Source organism: Aptenodytes patagonicus, chromosome 4, assembly GCF_965638725.1.
Source record: "Aptenodytes patagonicus chromosome 4, bAptPat1.pri.cur, whole genome shotgun sequence".
Lineage (NCBI taxonomy): Eukaryota > Metazoa > Chordata > Aves > Sphenisciformes > Spheniscidae > Aptenodytes > Aptenodytes patagonicus.
In genome coordinates, this window is record NC_134952.1 from 29,743,440 (window position 1) to 29,763,303 (window position 19,864).

The 19,864-nt window shown below is 42.7% G+C and overlaps 2 protein-coding genes across 3 annotated transcripts in view; one reads left to right on the forward strand and one right to left on the reverse strand.

The window, feature by feature from the left end:
* Nucleotides 1-7,029, forward strand: part of ATP10D (ATPase phospholipid transporting 10D (putative)) — a 52,713-nt gene extending 45,684 nt beyond the window's left edge. For both annotated transcript variants that reach the window (XM_076336200.1, XM_076336201.1), the window contains exons 20-23: nt 457-537; nt 783-887; nt 2,232-2,419; nt 5,021-7,029. In XM_076336200.1, the coding sequence (XP_076192315.1) occupies nt 457-537; nt 783-887; nt 2,232-2,419; nt 5,021-5,543 (897 nt within the window). In that variant the 3' untranslated portion in view covers nt 5,544-7,029. The remainder of the gene's footprint in view (nt 1-456; nt 538-782; nt 888-2,231; nt 2,420-5,020) is intronic.
* Nucleotides 7,030-12,858: 5,829 nt separating this feature from the next.
* Nucleotides 12,859-19,864, reverse strand: part of CORIN (corin, serine peptidase) — a 166,568-nt gene continuing 159,562 nt past the window's right edge. The window contains exons 20-22 of the mRNA XM_076336202.1: nt 16,041-16,312; nt 14,209-14,342; nt 12,859-13,750 (exon numbers count right to left, since the gene is read on the reverse strand). Coding sequence (XP_076192317.1) covers nt 13,568-13,750; nt 14,209-14,342; nt 16,041-16,312 — 589 coding nt within the window. The 3' untranslated portion in view covers nt 12,859-13,567. The remainder of the gene's footprint in view (nt 13,751-14,208; nt 14,343-16,040; nt 16,313-19,864) is intronic.

Here is a 19,864-nt window from a genome sequence, read left to right on the forward strand (position 1 = left end):
TTCTAGTGAGTTAAGTTAGCTCACAGAGGAGTCCGGTCTGCACAGAGGAGTCAACCAGCACAAATTAAGAGGCAGAAGCACATGTGCCAAAAAGAAGGGGTGGAGATAGAAGAAAGTGGGACTTGGCATTCAGTGATGGTAAGCTGCTAGGGTAATTCACTGTCCCCTAGCCCTCTCCCTTCCTTAGTACTCAGTTAGGTAAGGCTCTGGTAGGTCTGTTCTGGTAGGAACAGCTGTAAGATCAGAGTTCCCAGATCTGGCTGCTGATTTCAATACAGTACATGTGTGGAGTGAGCGCTCTATTCTTATTATCATAACACAAAAGATGCCTCTTCATTGGGAAACTAACTGGAATTACTTCCGCAGATAATCTTTCCCCAAATCCAAATTAAGGCTAATTAAGGATGCAGCAATTTGTTCAATTTGTTTCAATGCCATTATCTTTTTTTCTTACAGGCTTACTTGCCTTCAACTTTCTGGATAACCTTGCTGGATGCGTTTTACCAAAGTCTCGTTTGCTTTTTTGTGCCTTACTTTGTAAGTGCTGGATATGAAATACATGTATACATTTTGACATAGTGAAAACCCGGGCAAATTGAGAATAAAATGAAGTGTTTGATTTTACTTCCTCATATATAAATGTGTACTAATAGGGTTGTCACTGGAACTGAGCTGAACTGTGTGCATGCAAATATGTATGGTATTGAAACTATTCATGCCACTTTGTGTAGTAGGACTATACGTAAAGAATATATTACGCTGACTGCTGTCTTCCTTTACAGACTTACTATGGCTCAGACATAGACATTTTTTCTTTTGGAAACCCTATAAACACAGCAGCGCTCTTCATAATACTGTTTCACCTTCTCATTGAGTGCAAGTCTGTGGTGAGTACTTTGTTTCCAAAAGAGTATATTGCTAGCAGAGTATGTGCATACAGCTTTCATTAAAATTAAACAGAAGAAAGAGCTTCATATACAAAACGGAATAAGTATAAAAGGGCCAAAACCTAAATATTTTGTTCATGTGACCATGTGAGCTCTCCTGATGCACCTGTCATTGGAGTCAATACAATTACTCGTATGACTAAAATTAACAAAATTTGGCCTCAGAATTATTTGTAAATGGTGAAGGGATCCTGTACGGTGGTTTTGGGGATGTCAGTTTAGTTTTGTAAATGGTAAAACCAACCAGTGATCTACTGAGCCTTCATTAGTTCCCAAAGCTTGCGTCTCAGAGACAACAATGTGAACTGTTGATTTTGAATGCTTGGCACTGATGATCTGCTCTGTGGCCAGGATAAACAATTCAGAGGTATATTTTGGTGCCAGAACTAGAGAACCGATATGCTACAGAAATGCTATTCCACTTTTTAATTAAGTCTGCGCACGCTAAAGCATCTGCATTAGCTTGGATAAATTTACAGCCCTTACAGGGGTAATACTTGGCTATTTTGCATAATTTTAAAGAAAATACAGTAATATTTACGGTAGAAGGACACAGATTAATGGGTTTTATTTTTTGTCTTGTCATTTTTATGAAAAATATCTTTTAGGATTGTTTCATAATGGATGAAGTTTCAAGTTGCGATTCAGTCTTTTCACTGTTCTTTTGGGAGCACGGCAGTAGCGATAAAGATGTCTTTATTGAGAATATATGGGTAGCATGAGTGTATCCACACTCTGAATAGGAAAACATTACTTAAATGGGTTTTATTTGGCATTTTTGAGTGTCGGCAAGCTGTCAGACCAATGACAGTGTTGTTTCCGTAGTAACTATTATAGCCGTTTAGGTGTAAAATTACAGAAAACTCCAATGTAGAACAGTTAACCAATGTCTCAAGCAAGATACAGAAGGGTGGTGTCATGTGAAGATCTCGCCTCCATTTGCCTGAGAAGGCTTTCTCTTCTGCCAGTGGTCATCTAAGGCAATTGGCACAAAAAATGTCTTTCACAAAGGAATCAAAAGCTCTGCATTTAGTAGAATAAAAAAAAAAACCCTAAACTGCTGGGTTACCTATAAACTGTAGGAAGAAGGCTCCATTCTTCCTGGAACGTTTTGTATAAAATTAGGAATATTATCTGAACAGATCTATCCTCTGTTACATTAAGCAGCTGTCCTTGGAGGAGGAGTGTGTGCATGTTCATGCATGCATGTGTACACACATACAGGTGTTACAGGTCTTTCTGTTTGCAGCTTAAAGCTGATTTCTTACCTTTTCTGAATTGCAGACTTGGATACATACAGTAGTTACAGTTGGCAGCATCCTGTTTTACTTTGTCTTCGCTCTGGCTTTTGGGGCAACCTGCAAAAGCCACAACCCACCATCAAATCCCTACTGGATCATGGAAAAGCACATGACAGACCCAGTATTTTACTTAGTTTGCCTCCTGACTACTTGTGTTGCTCTGCTACCCAGGTGTGTTTCTGTTTTATAATTGCAGATTGCTGTTGTTAACAAAATTAGTTTTCTTTGAGTCAGTGATGCTATAAATCTCTCTGGCTAGAGGTCTTCCCACCCCCCCCAGCCCAATGTAAAGAAAATATCATAGTTCTACCAGATGAAGCCATGTGATGGCAGCTCTTTAGTGACATGTTCTCAAAGTACGTTTCAGTAAATAAAAAATTTCTTTTGCGATTTATGTTATATTACATCATTTATATTATATTAAATATTGTCTCTGGAGGGAAAAAACAGTAATCTCTGTAACCACGGAGTTTATAATTTATACACAAATCAGTTAAATTAGTGATCAAAGTTGAACATGTACTATACATAGAAGTACTGTGCTTAGTCTGTGTTTATTTGTGAAACCATTTTCTGTTTGAAATTTATGTCATGACTATATATAAGAATATTTAGAATGAAGAATGCATATACAGGCTTCTTTGTGGGGTGGAAACACGCTGACTAGATTCACAAGGGGTCCCGAGTTGTGTCTTTATCGTGCCTAATGTTTAAGTGTTTTGCCTTACTGAAGAAGTCATAACTCCAAGTTCGGTAACTCATTCACCCTGGAAAGGCAGGAGCGTTGGGTGGAGGTGCCAGACACCAACACACTGAGCAGGGAGACACCTGAGCAAGCCAACAGAGAAAAACAAAGTGTGTGAAAACCAGTGAAAGAGCCTTCATCAAACTCTCGGTCTAGCTCTATTTAGTAGCCACAGCCATCTTCCTTTCACTGGCTGAACATCAACTCAAGTCTGCAGCCTATTAGCGCAGTGCCTCCAGTGCTGATTTATTCATTCTTCTGTGTTATATCTCTCTCTTTCCCTTTCATATCTTTTCAGAAAGAGTGGGACTTGAAACTGAATTGCACAGACAGATAGTGAGAGAAGTGTTGGGGAGAAAAACTGCCGTTTCCTCCTCACCTGACGTCATTTTATATCGTTAGGCACAGTCTGAGTACACTTTCTGGATCAGCTGCTGCAGTAGAGGCTGCATGGGTTGTCAGTGCCGCTGGCAGGAAAGCAGGCAGAGCTGTGGCTGTAGGTGCCTGCAATAGCCACCAAGTACCTGAGTCCCCTTTGAAGAAGTCCCCATCTGTGTCTTAAGCGCGTCAGCCAGGGTTTTGCCGCACTCACCGGAGATCACAGCTGATAGTTTTGGTTCACACTTCAGTTCAGCAGAAGGACAAACCTTGAGGTGCAAGAAACTTGTATGCTCTTTCCTCCCCGTCCCTGCTCTCAGCTTGGCTTCGGGTGGTGACAGTAGAACCTTTTCTTTCACACACAGTAAATCTCCCTTACACGACAAATAAATAGATAAATGCTGTTCTAGGACCTTTTGGTAGGGCTGTAGGGAGCCTAGGTGGGAGAAAACTTTCAGATTGGTGACTGCTTCCGATGTACAGGTGTTCAATTTTGAAGAAGACAGTGTTTTTCATGGTGAATTAAATGCAAAGTACTTAGACTTACCGGTGAAATTCTTTGAGTCATTTGCACTCTCCCTGTGCCAATACCTCAGAAGATTTATAGCTGTTGTGGCTAATTCAAGCTTTTCTACTTCAGTGATTTGAAGTAGAAGTGCCTATTATGGAACTGCTGCTGTCACGCATACGTTTTTTTCCTTGCTTATTTCTGATGTAATCCTTTGTAAGGTGCTGAAAAGCCACCACTCAGCAGGGACTGTGAAGCTAAAGGGTGCTCTACACCTTCTAGCCTGAAGGAGTGAGATTGGGGCTTTCATTGGAGTTTTTAAGGACCAATTCTTCTACAGAGGGACAGATGATGGATGCCCTGTTGACTGAAAATTCACTGCAAAAATCTATGATTAAAACCTTTGCCCAACCTAAGTTGCCAGTTAAGTCAGTTCTAATATTAATTAATCCTAGAGTTTAATTCTGGAACATCACTGTACTCCGTATTCCTCTTACTGCATGTGATGCTTTATTTCTTTGGCCTTTGCTTTCATGTTCATTCTTGCTTCTGGTGAATTCTCTGGCTCCTGCAAAAGTTAAGAATTTTAGAACGATGCTCTGCCTACTCTTCCCAGCTTTCCAGGGCTATATTAGTCCAAAACAGCAGTGATAAACAGCTTCTCAGTTGGAAGCATGAATTTTTCTAGGCCTGATTTTTTCCACAATAGCTCTTAACTCCTTGTATCTGCACTGAAGTGCCAGGGAAACTCTAAACTCGCACTGATTTTGATGCCTTTTTTCTGGGGCCTGACACTATAGGCAGAAAGCTCCACTTTCAGTGTAGTTTGGACCCCGGCCCTTCATTGAAGTTGCAAGTGCACATGGCTGCAGTAACTAGTCTGTAGGAGAACCGTGTTCAGGACAGAAAAACGGAAGCACCCGAGATCAGTATCTGTCTTTGAAAATACCAGTTTTAAAACACGTTCTGGTGCAGTTGCTGGCCTTATAGTTTATGTTGACAAAATGACACCAGCAAAAACTGTTTCAGAGGCTGCTGCAGCCTCAGGGTTACTTGAAGGGTGTTTGGTTTCCTTTAGCGTTGCTGGAAACAGTTTTGAGTCTGCTTCTAAACAGCTTATTTGAAACTGTTTATTTTGTAGATATTTGCTGAGAGTTCTCCAAGGAACACTGTTTCCGTCTCCGGTGTTGAGAGCCAAGCACCTTGACAGACTGACCCCCGAGGAGCAGAGGGAAGCAATTAAGAGATGGAAAGATGACTGCATTGTAAACTGTAGAGTGGATTTCCAGGCTACTTCTGGGTCTTCCAACTCAGCCACAGGTGCTGTACCAGAGGAAGAAAGCATTGCCAGCGTTTTGCCGACATCTGAAACACCTTTTCAGGCCTGCTCAAGAGATGGGTTAGTAGAGGACACCTCCTTCTTACCAGACATTCAGGATGAGTCTGGGCATACAAATGGCTTGGATTCTGAAAAGACCGTGTTTCTGAATTCATCAAACGAAACTAATTCAGACACATTTGGCAGTAATAACTCATATGCCAAAGTCTCTGTGTGTGCTTCTGAAGAGGACAGCAGCGCCGTTTCTCTAGCACACAAAGCAGGTTTGAATTCTGTTCTGTGTGAAGAAAATGCTTTAATGTATTTTACAAAGTTGGAATGCTAACTGTTTAAAACCCAAGAGTAATAACTGCTGATTTATGCTACGTTGTGGTTTTGTTTTCTTCAGCCAAGGTGGATGATGCACACATTTCCTTAAAAGCTTTTTTGTTTATAAAGCTTTTCAATAATTTATTAAGATGTTCAAGACCTAAATGGCTGGGTTGTTTTTTATATTTTTTCACATGGTAGACTTTGCATACTGCTTATTTCTTGTATGCAAGATCGCATAATACATTGTGGTGTTATGGACAGGGCACTGCATGAACACGGATTTGCAGGATCCAGTTCGGGTAAGCCACCCTGCTCCCTTGCACCGCTATCCTAAAATCCTAGCGTTCCCTGGGATTCACCACTTGCTGAAGTATGAAGTAAGCAGAAGGGCTGGGGTGTAGCGTTACTGGTTGGCTTGTTGCAAGACTCCTCCAGTATGCGTATACAGTAATTGTTTTAACCGTTGTGGTCCAGTTTGTTGACCAGGCTATTGCGTGGGCCATCTCGGTGCCGGCCAAACACAATTTTAAGCATCAGAAGAGCGGCCCAGATGAGACATAGGCGTCACGTGTCTCCCTCACCTTCCTCTTCCACAAAAAGAACAAATTGTAGTGCAGCCTTTTGTACTCCGTGATAAGTTCATCCTCCTGCTACATCCCTCCTTTTTGTCTCCGTGTGCCGTTTCATGTCATTCACCGCTGACTGGAGTTCTTTTCCTCCTCACCCAACTCAGATGTTGGCTGCCTGACTTTTTTCTAAACTCTACCTCATGCCTGCGCTGCAAAATTGTCTGCCAGTGGCAGTGGGCAGCTCCAGTCTGTCTTCAGGTCTTCTCTTATAAACAGCAGCTTCTAGCTGATGACATGACTCTTCTTCACTCTCAGGTGCTTTTACATTCCTCCAGACCTTTATAATAAACAGCTAAAGTATCTCTAAAGGCTGCTCAAAAGAAGGTATAACCCATTGCATGTCCCAAATTTGAGCTCTGTTGCTCATCTACCTTGGAGATGTCCCGCCTCTGCCAGTTTCCCACTGCTCTGCACACTGCACAAAAGCTGGCTGCGGTGCGTGTGGTTACTTCTGGATTCCAGACTGTCTCAAGTATTGCCTCCTTTTTACTTCCCTCCCCAAAAAGTTACATGGCCAATTTATGGAGGAACTTAGGAAATTGTTTGTATCCACTAGCACCTGTTGAAATAAACAGTTTCCTCAAACTGTAGCCGCTAATGAATTATTAGTATTGAGCCCATTTTTTGGTTCTGTTTCTTTCTAAAACTTTCTGCTTTCAAATTGCCGAGATTTGTGTGTTTATTTTTAGGCACCGTGTTTGGGGCAAGGGCTCTGCTTTTTAATCGAACCATGAGCTTTCCATGTCAACGATCAACATTACATATTCCACATCTTTTAAGATCTCTGAAAGAATTTAAACAAACGCTGTGAGGTCTGAGACAGCTGCTGCTATGCAGGGCAGATATTGAGGGCACGCTAAGTTCGTTCAAATGCAGGTCACCACATGTTACCAAAAGTTTAAAACGGTTCTGTTTTCGAAAGGTAGAATGTAATTAGGGCTGACCCCATCCCTCGTGTTAGTGAGGAGAAAAATATCCTTTTTGTTTAGCCTGTAGAAGAAAAACAGTGGAAGGAGCCAGCGATGACAGCTATTTCTGCAAATACTTTTTTTTTTAATTTGGTTCAACATATGACAAAATATTTTTGGTAAGTTCCAACATAAGGTTAGTGGGGACCTTTGAAGTGATGGCAGACATTCAAATTCTAAGAGATCATGTCGAGCATGTTGGTTTGCAGTTACGATTTTCAGCTGTTGGTCTGTAGCAACCTTCTTGCTGCGGGGGGCACCTTGCCAGGAGTGGACTCCGGGTGTCCCGAGTGAAACATCTCGGCTTTCTGTACAAGCCACGGGAACTGTGAGGTGTCCAAGAAGAAGATGCAAAACGGCCAGTAGGTTGTGCAGGGAGATTAGCTGGTACAAGGGCAGAATCGTACAGGGACAGGCTTGCTGGGACTCAATGAAGTCATCTGCTCTGCTCCACAGCCCCAAGGCAAGCTTGGCTCTACCCTTATCATTCCTAGCAGATGTTCTCCTGTTGTAAAGAGCTCCAGAGAAGCAGGCCAGGCCAGTGCTTTCCTGCCCTCAAAGTCAAATATTGGTTTTGTTCCTGTTGTCTCATCTGAATGTTTCTTCTGCACCTTAAATCTATGGCCTCTCTTCACTTGTGGCCAGAGAGAACAGATTATTCTGTTCTATGGCTCTACAAGTCTGTGACTCTATGACTGAGGTATGTTGAGCTCTCATGGAGGAGCTCTGAGACTTGCAGTGACCTGAGGGAGAGCAGGGCTTAGCTCTCTCCCCTTCCTGTCACTGTAAAAAGGAGTTTGGGGGACAACATTGGCCTGTGACCTGCCCTTTTGTTGCCTCTGCTGCAGGAGCAGAACCTGTCAGCTTATTTGGCAGGTAGCTGATCATTTAGTCTCAGTAGTTTGCATGTGTATCATACTGTCGTGGTTTAACCCCAGCCGGCAACTAAGCCCCACACAGCCGCTCGCTCACTCCCCCCCAGCGGGATGGGGAAGAGAATCAGAAGTATAAAAGTAAGAAAACTTGTGGGTTGAGATGAAGACAGTTTAATAGGTAAAGCAAAAGCCGCACACGCAAGCAAAGCAAAATGAGGAATTCATTCACTGCTTCCCATGGGCAGGCAGGTGTTCAGCCATCTCCAGGAAAGCAGGGCTCCATCACGCGTAACGGTTACTTGGGAAGACAAATGCCATCACTCCGAATGTCCCCCCCTTCCTTCTTCTTCCCCCAGCTTTATATGCTGAGCATGACATCATATGGTGTGGAACATCCCTTTGGCCAGTTGGGGTCAGCTGTCCCAGCTGTGTCCCCCCCCAGCTTCTTGTGCACCCCCAGCCTGCTCGCTGGTGGGGTGGGGTGAGAAGCAGAAAAGGCCTTGACTCTGTGCAAGCACTGCTCAGCAGTGTTGTGTTGTCAACACCGTTTCCAGCACAAATCCAAAACACAGCCCCAGACTAGCTACTATGAAGAAAATTAACTCTACCCCAGCCAAAACCAGCACTCATACAAAAGCTGTAAGCATTCAGAGTAAGGTCTTCCAAAATCCTCTGTGACTGCAAGCCGTGGCATCAAAATAACTACACGAAGAAACGTGAGTGGCAGCCACCTGTTAGACCTGGGGCCAGCTGCACGATGCCTCTGGGACACCTGAATTGCTATTATGCAGCTTTTTACAAGCCTAGTCACCCCGCTACTCACTGCTTGGGGCGGTGAGGCTTTCAGGATGGATTCTTAATTGGATGAAGGATGGTTTCATCTGGGTCTCAAAAGGGCCAGGCCCTGTGGGTTGCCTTGAAACTTTAGGTGCTTTTAAAAGTTTCTCTGTGCTGAGATTGTAAGTACTTTGGTACCACTTGAAGCGGTACAAAATAACACACACACACACTCTCTTTGTTTCTTGGTGTGTTCTTTCACTAATGGTGCCTGTTGCTTAAAATTGTCCGCTATAGGCTGTGTTCGTTTAGAGGACTTGGACAAGCAGTCTAAGTGATAAAATTATCTGTTGTGTAAAACCCAATCTTTTTCTTTCTCTTTCTTTCTTTCTTTCTTTTGTGGACAAACAGCAGAAATATCTAAGGGCGCTCTGCTGTGATCACGTGCTGTTTTTTACTGAGGGGGACATGAGGGTAGTGAGTCTTCAATAAAAGCTTCAAAATGTTAATTGGCCATATCTAAAGTGGTGCCAAGTGAAGGGTGCAAGCGAATTGCTCTCCCTTTGCTTCTCAACAGTTGAATGTTTCCTTTACTTTTTTTAAGCACTGGAGACGTCACGATCCCCTGCTTGCTTCTGCACGTAGGCACAGCATGACCTGACTTTCCCATTTTGAAAACAAGCTTTTTAAGATCATCTCACAGGTGCCTTCCAGATGTCATGAAGGAAAGCACAGCATTTACACTTTTGATTGTCAGTTTAAAACAAGCCAGAACAACCACCTTCAACTCCCCCAAACTTTGTAGCTACACCTAGAGCAGCTTGCACTCACTTTTTGATGTGCGACATTGATTTACAGAAAAAAAACCCACTTTTTTAAAATTACTTTTTTCACAGCAGCCGCACCTGTGCTAAACATTTGCAGGTGGCAGTCAGCCACAGCCTTTACTGAGTGAGTGTTTTTGCAGCACGGTGAGCTTTGGTCTGTACCTGGGGCACAGTTTGAGCTGAACGTTTAACCCAAGCTGTGGTTTCTTCCCCTCAGCCCCGCTGGCTGCAGCACAAGGCTGAGGACCAGCTAACGCAGAGCACCCGCCCTCCCGCCAGCCCTGGCTCTGCTGCTGCTCAGACCAGCCCTTGCTCTCTGCGGAGGCTGATGGACAAGTTCTGAAGGTGACTGTGTTAAGAACATTCTCGTAGCTGAATTTCAGTACGGTTTTTGTATTACTCGTTCCTGGTTTACTCTGGTTATGTTACTCTCGCCCTCGTGGTCCTGGATACCTTACTGTTGACTGCAGTGAAAAGGCAAATTTTAACTATTTTAAGTTTCTGCGTGCTTATTGTTTTGATTTCAGCACGTGTACATGCTGTTGAAATGCTGCGTACCGGTTAAACGGAGATGGTTATTTCAAACTAATTGTATTCCTGAGGAAAGCCACAGAACAAAATGCGTTCAGAGAAATCTGATTGCAGCTTTAGTTTTTCAGATTTTTCAATCCAGAGCAGTTGTTGGCAGCGGCATTCTTGGTAATATTCTCTATCAGAAGCATACCTGCAGAAGAAACTAAAAGTTGTACAGCGGTGGTAGTGCCAGAACCTCCACAAGTGTGGTAGCGCTAACAGCGCTGCCGGGGCTGCTTAAACAAGCTAGATAAGGGTATGCAAATACCTTTTTAAGGTTATTTTTAGGCATTATTGCTAAAGTTACAACTTCACACCTCCATATTGTCGTTGAGTCTCTCTCTCTCTCTAAAGATTAAAACACATTTTCAACAGAGAAGTTACTTGGAAAATGACTGTAAATTTTTATTAGTACAGCTAGAAAGAAACACATCTGCTTGACTGCGTGACATTGCTTCCATTTGGAGCTACAGCTGCGGTAGAAGTAAAACCAACAATTGTTACCTTACAGTGAGGCTACACTTGTAAGAGAAACAGCATAATTGTGATCGTAGCCGTTATGTCAGCACACAGGGAAAGGCTCGATACAGTGGAAGGAGTATGTTTGCCTATTTCATGTGCACACATAAAAAAAGCAGTATAAAAATACATTTATAAAATTACAAATTTCCTCTTTACATGGAATGTTGAGTCAGACACAGTTGCGGGGAAGGAAAAGACCCAACTGCTCCCTCCTACAGCCATTTGGGCTGGGGCTCAGCCTGCAATTTCTTTGGACTGATCCCATACTGGAGGGGGCTGGACCATATGTTTAAGCAGGACTCTCCCTCATTTCCTGGGGGGAAGTGCTTGGAGACTGGTGGCAGGCCAAACCCAGTTAATTAAAATGTGTAATTACATATTATCATTTGGTAGTGCTAATATCTACATGAAATGATTATATGTACTCCAGTGCTTTACAAAATTCAAAGCTGCTAACCGCTTCATCTGGTGGAGAGATGTCAGGCTGGGCTGTTCACTTCACAACAGCACCTCTTTGTTTTTACTTCTGGAAAACAGACCTCGCTGAAACCTGCCTGTCACCAGACACGTCAGACGGACGGTGGGGCGGGCTGGCTCTGACAGCCCCTGGGCCGCCTGCTCCGGTAACTCTGGGTAACCGGCTCCGGGACTTTGAATGGTGCTGCCCTACAGCTGCAGAGATCCTGGCCCCCGAGAAAAGCTAAAGTGGGGGGCTGAGAGCTCCAGCTTCTGTATCCTTGAGGCAAGGGCATCAATAACCTGCTTCATCTGTAATCTACGTGCACTGGAAAAACATGGTCGCAGCTGCTTTCTCTCATTTATAGCTGGGGGAAGAAGAGCATTTATATGTTATAATAAAAATAAAATCCTTAATATATTAAAAAAAACCCCAACAAACCAAACCCAAACCTAGCAAGGCCTAGAAGGGTTTTCTTTCTGAGCATGAAACAGTGATGCAATAGTCACTTAAATAGAGTTTCAGAATCCATACCATAAATATTGAATATTTATTAATAATGCTGTCTAGTATGTCTAACGTTAGGCATGTTAAAGGAGAAGATACGGAAATAAGAGGTAAACCTTCACTAAAGCAATAGTCAGATCTATGTAGAATAGTTGTAACATGATTAATAGTACCTGAAATGTTAGTTAGCGCTTTTAATGCGTGTTTCCACATGCGGCAGTCACGGTATTGACAAGGCCCTGCCATGTTGTCATGGGGGCATGCCAGAGGTAGCAGAGAGGGTAATTACATGCCTTAGGCTGGATTCACAGCAGACCAGGCACAGCACTGAAAACACGCAAATTTTAAAGGCATTGCTCCCCGGTGAAATTCATCCTGTAATCCTCAGGTTCCAGACTCCTCCTACTCTGGCCTCCCAAAAGCTGAGCTGCGCAGGACGTCACCTACAGCAGTTGATAAGACACACCTCCCCTCTAGCACCATAAAGAGGTGCCAAGCTCCATCATGATGTTTTTCAACCAGACTCTCTTGGAGCCAAGGCTTAGCCTCTTACCTACTGCACAGAGCACTCCGCCATCTGGCTACCAAGCACTTGAGCAGGGCTCTTTGAGCCTTTGCTGGTGAAGCTGTTGTACTTTGCTTAACATATTTCTAATATTCATTTGAACAGAAGTTGGAATCCAAGTCTTCTATCATTCAGATTTCTTTCTGCCTTTTTCTTTCTCCCAATCGTTCAATCTTGCTAAGCAAAATGAAACTTTCAATGCAAGATACTAGCACAGATCTATCCAAAAATACCCAGTTTCCCAGTATTTGGGATACTGCTCACACTGCATCTTTTGCACTTTAAATCTGCATCTTCCCGTATCTCGCCAGATGTTCAAAGTAGCTGACTCTAAGGGGGAAAACAATTGCAGTGGCATTGCCAACCCTGTTACGTTTTTAGAGGGCTGGAGATGTTCAATGCACACTTTATAGGCTGAACACACTATCCAAAATGGGGAAAAAAGGCAGTGGGGAGTAAGTTTGATAAATGTGCTAATCGGTGTAGTGCTGTCAGGACATGGGTGTTTCCTGGACACATTAAGACATTGGAAGCTTCAGAAAATTAAGTGGTAGAAACTGTCGAAAGAGTCTGAACAACTAAGTTTTGGTCTTGGGTGCCTCAAATGGTAGCTATGGGTCTGTTGGCCTACTGGTCCCTCCATCACCCGGCAGAGACACCCAAGCTGGCTCCGGGAACAGAAGCTGTGGAGTCAGGATGGTACAAGGTTATGCCCATGCAAGTTAGCCACCCTGAGGGACAGAATGCATTAGCTCAGGCACACCAGCAGCACACGGCTACGCACCTTTGGAGACCTGCGCGTGTACTTTGATGTGCCCTGTGCCGCATGGACGTACAAACCCGTCGATCTCCCCCACACCCTCCAGCGTGTGGTGCGGCCATGCCTGGTGTCGCCCTTGTGAATATACGTCCCGTCAGTGCCGTCTGAATGCACTGAGTTCATTCCTCATGACAAGGAGTGAAAATGCATGTGCTCCTAATTGAATAGTATTAAAATAGGTTATCTAAAAAGGTTTTCTAGTCTGTGCTACTGCTTAGTTTGAATAGCTGAAAGGCAGAAAGTGGCTGATTTTTTCTTTTAAGCCTTTTGCTGTGTTTGGAATAGCACCACAACACAGTTAAAAGAAAAGTCAAAAGGATTATTAATTCTACCCCAAAGTATATTCACCAGCAGAGGGTTTACCGTTAACATACACTGCATATTCCATAGCTCCACAACAAGAATAGATAGAGCTTGAAACTCCTTTTCATAGAGTTTCTCGACTGCAAAATCTTCAGTGTTGAAGTGCTGATTCCTTTTTTCTTTTGTCTGTCAGCACAATTCTTACCATCTGGAGCTAGTTTAGCAGAAAGGTGTGGATGTATATTTGTCTTTCAATCCACTCAATAAAATGTGACACATTGCTGTAAACTCCAGGTCCCAAAACCTTGGAAAAGCAGACAGAGCCCCAAGATGTTAAACCAAACAAAGTCCAGCGCCCTGCAGGTTGCTCGCACACAAGCGGTCCTCCACTGTCACCCTGCAACATGAAAGAAAAAAGCAGTCTATAGGGGCTACACGTGGCCAGTGGTCATATGGTTAAAGCTATGTCTCAGTTCCTACAGCGATTTGCCTTTAGTAAGTAACTCGGCTGTAAAAACTGGCTGCTCTGCTGAACGATGTAGCAGCACACAGCGTTACCGGTATTTATTCCCTGTCACATTTGTACAAAAAATTACCTGCAAAAGGCTCATACAAATTAAAAAAAATCAGTGTAATAGTTAACTAATACAGATAAACCTTAGCGTCTTCATGCAGGATTTCATTATAAACTGCAGTTGATTACACCAACAATAATAATAAAAGTTGGGTTAAAATGTGTAAATAACTGTTGTCATTCCTATAGTAGATGAAGTGTGCTATACCTAATAAACATCATAGTGCTTTGATTTCTAAAAGCAAGTCTGGCTGTGGGTGTCTCCTTAGAGAGAAGCCTACCATGCAAGAGTCCACAGTGCCAGACTCGTAGCCAGCACACAGCATCCTGCTGGTGATGGTTTTCATGTCAAAGTATGACTGGCATTGTTCTAAGGAAATGATGCGAACCTCTCCTTCTTGAAGCTTGAAAGGCACTGAAAAACAGAATTAAGCATTAAATGATACACACACAAACACACAAATACTTAGCTATGATGGCTCTTTGAGATATGATAAATATTTCCATTAGGATAGATTATAAATATTACTTTTTATATATATAAAAAAAATGTAAGGAGAGAATAATCCCCCTTTAGCACAAAGCTAAGGTGAAAGCAGGTGGTTTTTTGCACTGCTGCATTGCAGGATTCATGACTGTCACACTCCTGAGCCAGGAGCGTGCGTGTTGCATTCTGCAGAAGGACTAAGCACGTGGGGACTGGTGTGACACTTGCTGTTTATCGTGCATTCGCACTGACAGCCTGAGGAGGGAGAGCACCTTTACATGATATGGTATGCGACTTTTAAGATGGGGGGCTTATTGGCTGGAAAACAGTAATGTGAGGGAGGTGGAGGAGAGGTTTGACTCATCGTTCCATGGCAGGATCTCCCTGTTTCTCGGTGTCTCTCATGGTAAAGCTTGGTATAATCACAGCCGTTTTGAGTTATGTTTGGGTAAATTTGACTTAGAGAGTGTATCAGGGAATCAGAATTCAAAGGTTACTGAAATTATTTTAGCGCATTCGGGAGACAATAAAGGACTCCTTCCTGGTCTAAACAGCTGACTGAGCTCCAGTTCTAAGGAAAGTTGTTCAACCTAGGGCGTGAAGTAGTAAAAGCTGTGTAGCCATGATGGTTTTTGATGCTTCATAACATAAAACCTTTAAAAGCAACGCTGAAACCTCATTAGAGAACAAAGAACCTTTTTCCACTTACTAGTGGTGCAAAAGCATTCCGTGGGGTTTTTTTCCTGCCATTACATAAAAGATATTTTTAGATGGGTAGAGCTGCTAGTAAACAGCCTATCCCTCACATGTGCAATTTAATTTTTGCCACATGTCTGACCTGGCCACCAGAGGTGAAGTCCCACCTGAAGCAATACTGAAAGGAAAATTTCCTTCTCCAGTGTACAGAACAACAGCCTTCCCTAGTAATTATTATAATAGCAAGGGGAGAAACACAATGGCTAGAGCGTTAACAGGGTTGGGGCCAGGACAATTTGCATATGATGCACGCAGAATCGTTTTGTCAAAACAAAGATGTACATAACACAACTGTTCTTGTCATGGGACCCAAGGATTGCAGTGGCCACAGGACAAGAAAACACACCCACGTTCTGTTCAGAGAGACAAAAACAACACTTGTGATTATGCCTGGATGGAATAAATTATGTCACAAGTCCAAAGTGTGACACAGAGCATTGATTCAAGAAAACGTTCATTCAGGCTGTATGCCAACGCTTTCAGTGCCTTCCGCTTTCACTGAACTAAGAATGTTGCCCGCCCCTGATGATCTGATCCCTTCTCAATACAGTTGTGAATACAACCTAAACCGGTAAAATGATAACCAGTCCAGGTGACTTTCTTGATAGGAGTTTCTAGGTCCTCAAAATTTTTGAAAATCAAGCCACTTATCTAAATAAGGATTAAGGAGCATACATTTAGGCTGCTGATTTGAAAAAGCTAGGCTCTAGTCACAGCTAGATCCCTTCATGGGTAGTTACAGTTCCCTAGTATTTAATAAGGTCCAGTAATAGTATAAATGGATAAAGCTTTGTAATGGGATCACTTATTTGATTAACTCAGCAGAAAGTTCACATGTTTTCCCAAGAGTCCCAGAAATACTCATCTTACTTTTGTTGCCCATGTGTCCCCAGCCTGTGATGTAGCAGTAGGTATCTGGCCGAACCAACTGGTCCCTGCTGGGCAAACAGACAGGTCTTACATAGCTTGTCTTGTTGATATCCTCATCTAGTTCCACAATGCTGATATCATAGTCTACGACTGCTCTGTTGTAGCGTGGATGGAGGATAATGGTCTTCACTAGTCGGGTCTGCATGAAGCCTGATGGATGATCAAGATTGCTAATCCCAAACACTACTTTCCAAACAGCTGCGTTTTCTCTCCTTTGTAAAAAAAAGAAAAAATGGGAAATTTCAATCAAAAATACCCGAGAGTTTTTTGTCTCTGACTTTTTTGCACATTGCACTTTGCAAAGCATTGCACATACAAATGGTACAAGAAAAAACAAATACTTCGGCATCATTACTTACTGAGCAACAAGAGACAGTGCTTTCCATTTCCTTCCTGCCGGTTACCAAACGAATTAAAGCTCACACCTTCAGAAGGCATGTAACCACCTAGTAGTTGCTGTATGAAACGCCAAAGGCTCTCAAAACCATCCCTTGGGTCCTGCCCAAGTCTTAAGTGCTCACATGCTCACTGACGGGCATGTACAAATTTCTCTGGGGTGACAATATTGTTCACTAGTATGCTGCTGACAGCAGTAAGTCTAGTTAAAATCCCAAAGGAGTCTCAAAGAGGCAATTCTATTATGAAAATTGAATCTTTTATGATAGCCATGGGAAAAGTTCCTTATTTATTGGGCATTCAGTCTGTGCCAAGCATACTTCCTATGCCTAAGATCAAAGGTTACTTTGACTCTTACAGTTGCTTAAGACTCTTGGTAAATATACAAGATCACAAAAAAATGATGCGTATGATCCAAGTGGGAAGACTGAACTAGTGTCTGTTGAGACACATGAGAAAAACACAGACTTTATCAAAGTCTTTGAGGGTGTAATCTCTTGATCGTAACTGGTCACAGGATAAGTCACGGGTTCCTAATTAGTCTGTGATTCTAAAAACCCTCAAAAAAGTCAGCATTTTTCACAACTGATGAAAGACAGTTCCATGTAACTAAGCACCTTTGACAAGATCAAAGCTTAATCAAAGCAGGGTAAATCAAAGCATGCAAAATTTCAGCTTTTTCACAGTACTCAACAGGACTGTAATTTCTATAATTTGTAAAAAGATCTGGTTGCTAAATAAAGGCTACTTTTATCTTAAGAGTTGCATGAAAATTCTGGTATTTCAGACTATAATGATCATTTTGCCATCACCATCAGTTTGCGAGTTTTTCCATAAAGTTACAAGATTAAGTGCTATGAATATTCATATGCTAGTGTGTTTATGTGCATTGTAAAAAAGCATTGCTGAGAGCAATGAGCAGTCACAGCCAGAATGCATTGTCCTACAGTCGAGAAAAAAACCTTAATGTCTTGGATGCTTTGGTGTAATGCATTTCAAAACAGTCTTGACAAAACTCTGGGGACTATACTAAGAAAACTAGCAAAGGACACAATGTTTTAATGTAGCTCTTTCCATTTATGCCCTCTACAAGTAGTCATGACTATTTGCATTAATACTTTCTGCTGCATTATTGTTACATGGTCCTCATGTTTTGTATCCCAAACTTCACATGAACTTCATAAAATACTTCACAAAATGGAGCATTTTGTTTAAAGTGCCAGAGCACTTTATAATCTGTTTTAATTGTTGGCTTATCTGGTTGGTTTGGTAAATTTTTAAATACTTTATATAAAGAAAACTTTGTGGCATCACGAATGATCTTGCTGTTGCTGTATCAAGCTATACAAATGAAGAATTTAAAGATTTCAGGCTGCTGGGAACTTATCCTCAAATCTATTTGGAGAGGGAGAAGTGAAAAAAGTTCATATAACTCCTCAATGAATTATTAAACCAAAATATCTTAGTACTTTAAGGTATTTAGAATACAAATGCGAAAGAGACCTTTTACACATAATACTCTGAGCTCACATAGATATTATATAGCCCTAAATGAGGGGTAAATGAACAGCTCCAAAATGTAGTAGCATTTGACAAAAGTGGGAGAATTTTTACTTCATAAATTTGACGTCTTCTTTGCTTATCTTTTGCTAAGGAGAGTAATCTCTTACCCGTGAAATTCAGTAGCAGTCCGATATTGCTGAAGGATCTACCTCTAAATCCCACCCTTTATTTTAGATCACCAGAAAAAGTTCTTCCAAAGGTAAAGAAATATTCCAGACAGTGCTTAGCTTTATTTAAAAATAGACGGGGAAGGAAGACCATGACCAAGACAATTCCGAAGACGTGTAAACTTCCTCTGCACTCCAGACTGTCCATCCACCACAGGGCCTCAGAAACTAGGAGGCACCGAGTAGTGGTTAATACTGACCTTTTAATGATTGCAATCCTAATAAAGGAGTAGAGTGTTTATAATCAGAAAAGGCAGTGACTTCACTATGTCACTTGCACTGTGAGTAAATACTCAGTTTTTATTTTTACTAATGGCCACAGCATTTCTCCAGGGTCATTTCTATGCTGGTGCCCAGAATGATTTTTTAATCTATGGCATTTGTATGAGAGCTATAGGATTAGTGTTGTGGTCTTCTTCCTTTTCCTGTTTCCTGCTGAAAGTCAGGGCATCTTCGTTTAGCTTTCATCAGTAGAGACACCATCAATGAATAATAAAGCCTGTGAAAACCTAAGTTGATACTGTTTTCTACCATTGACAAAGGATGAGGAAAAGCCTGAGGTACTTAATGCCTTCTTTGCCTCGGTCTTCAATAGTAAGATCAGTTGTTCTCTGGGTACCCAGCCCCCTGAGCTGGAAGACAGGGACGGGCAGCAGAATGAAGCCCCCATAATCCAAGGGGAAATGGTTAGCGACCTGCTACACCACTTAGATACACACAAGCCTATGGGGCCAGAGGGGATCCACCCAAGGGTACTGAGGGATTTGGTGGAAGTGCTCACCAAGCCACTTTCAATCCTTTATCGGCAGTCCTGGCTAGCTGGGGAGGTCCCAGTTGACTGGAGGTTAGCAAATGTGACGCCCATCTCCAAGAAGGGCCGGAAGGAGGATCTGGGGAACCACAGGCCTGTCAGTCTGACCTTGGTGCTGGGGAAGGTTATGGAGCAGATCATCTCGAGTGCCATCACACGGCATGTACAGGACAACCAGGGGATCAGGCCATCAGCATGGGTTTATGAAAAGGAGGTCTTGCTTGACTAACCTGATCTCCTTCTATGACAAGATGACCAGCTTAGTGGATGAGGGAAAGGCTGTGGATGTTGTCTACCTAGACTTTAGTAGCGTTTGACACCGTTTCCCACAGCATTCTCCTGGAGAAACTGGCTGCTCATGGCTTGGATGGGTGTACTCTTCACTGGGTAAAATTGGCTGGATGGCTGGGCCCAAAGTGTTGTGGTGAATGGAGTTAAATCCAGCTGGTGGCTGGTCACAAGTGGTGTTCCCCAGGGCTCAGTATTGGGGCTAGTTCTGTTTAATATCTTTATCAATGATCTGGACGAGGGGATCGAGTGCACCCTCAGTAAGTTTGCAGACGACACCAAGTTGGGCGGGAGTGTTGATCTGCTCGAGGGTAGGAAGGCTCTGCAGAGGGATCTGGACAAGCTGGACCGATGGGCCGAGGTCAGTTGTATGAGGTTGTCCTGGTTTCGGCTGGGATAGAGTTAATTTTTTCCTAGTAGCTGGCATAGTGCTGTGTTTTGGATTTAGTATGAGAATGATGTGGTAACACACTGATGTTTTAGTTGTTGCTAAGCAGTGTTTTTCAGCTTCCCATACTCTGCCAGCGAGGAGGTGCACA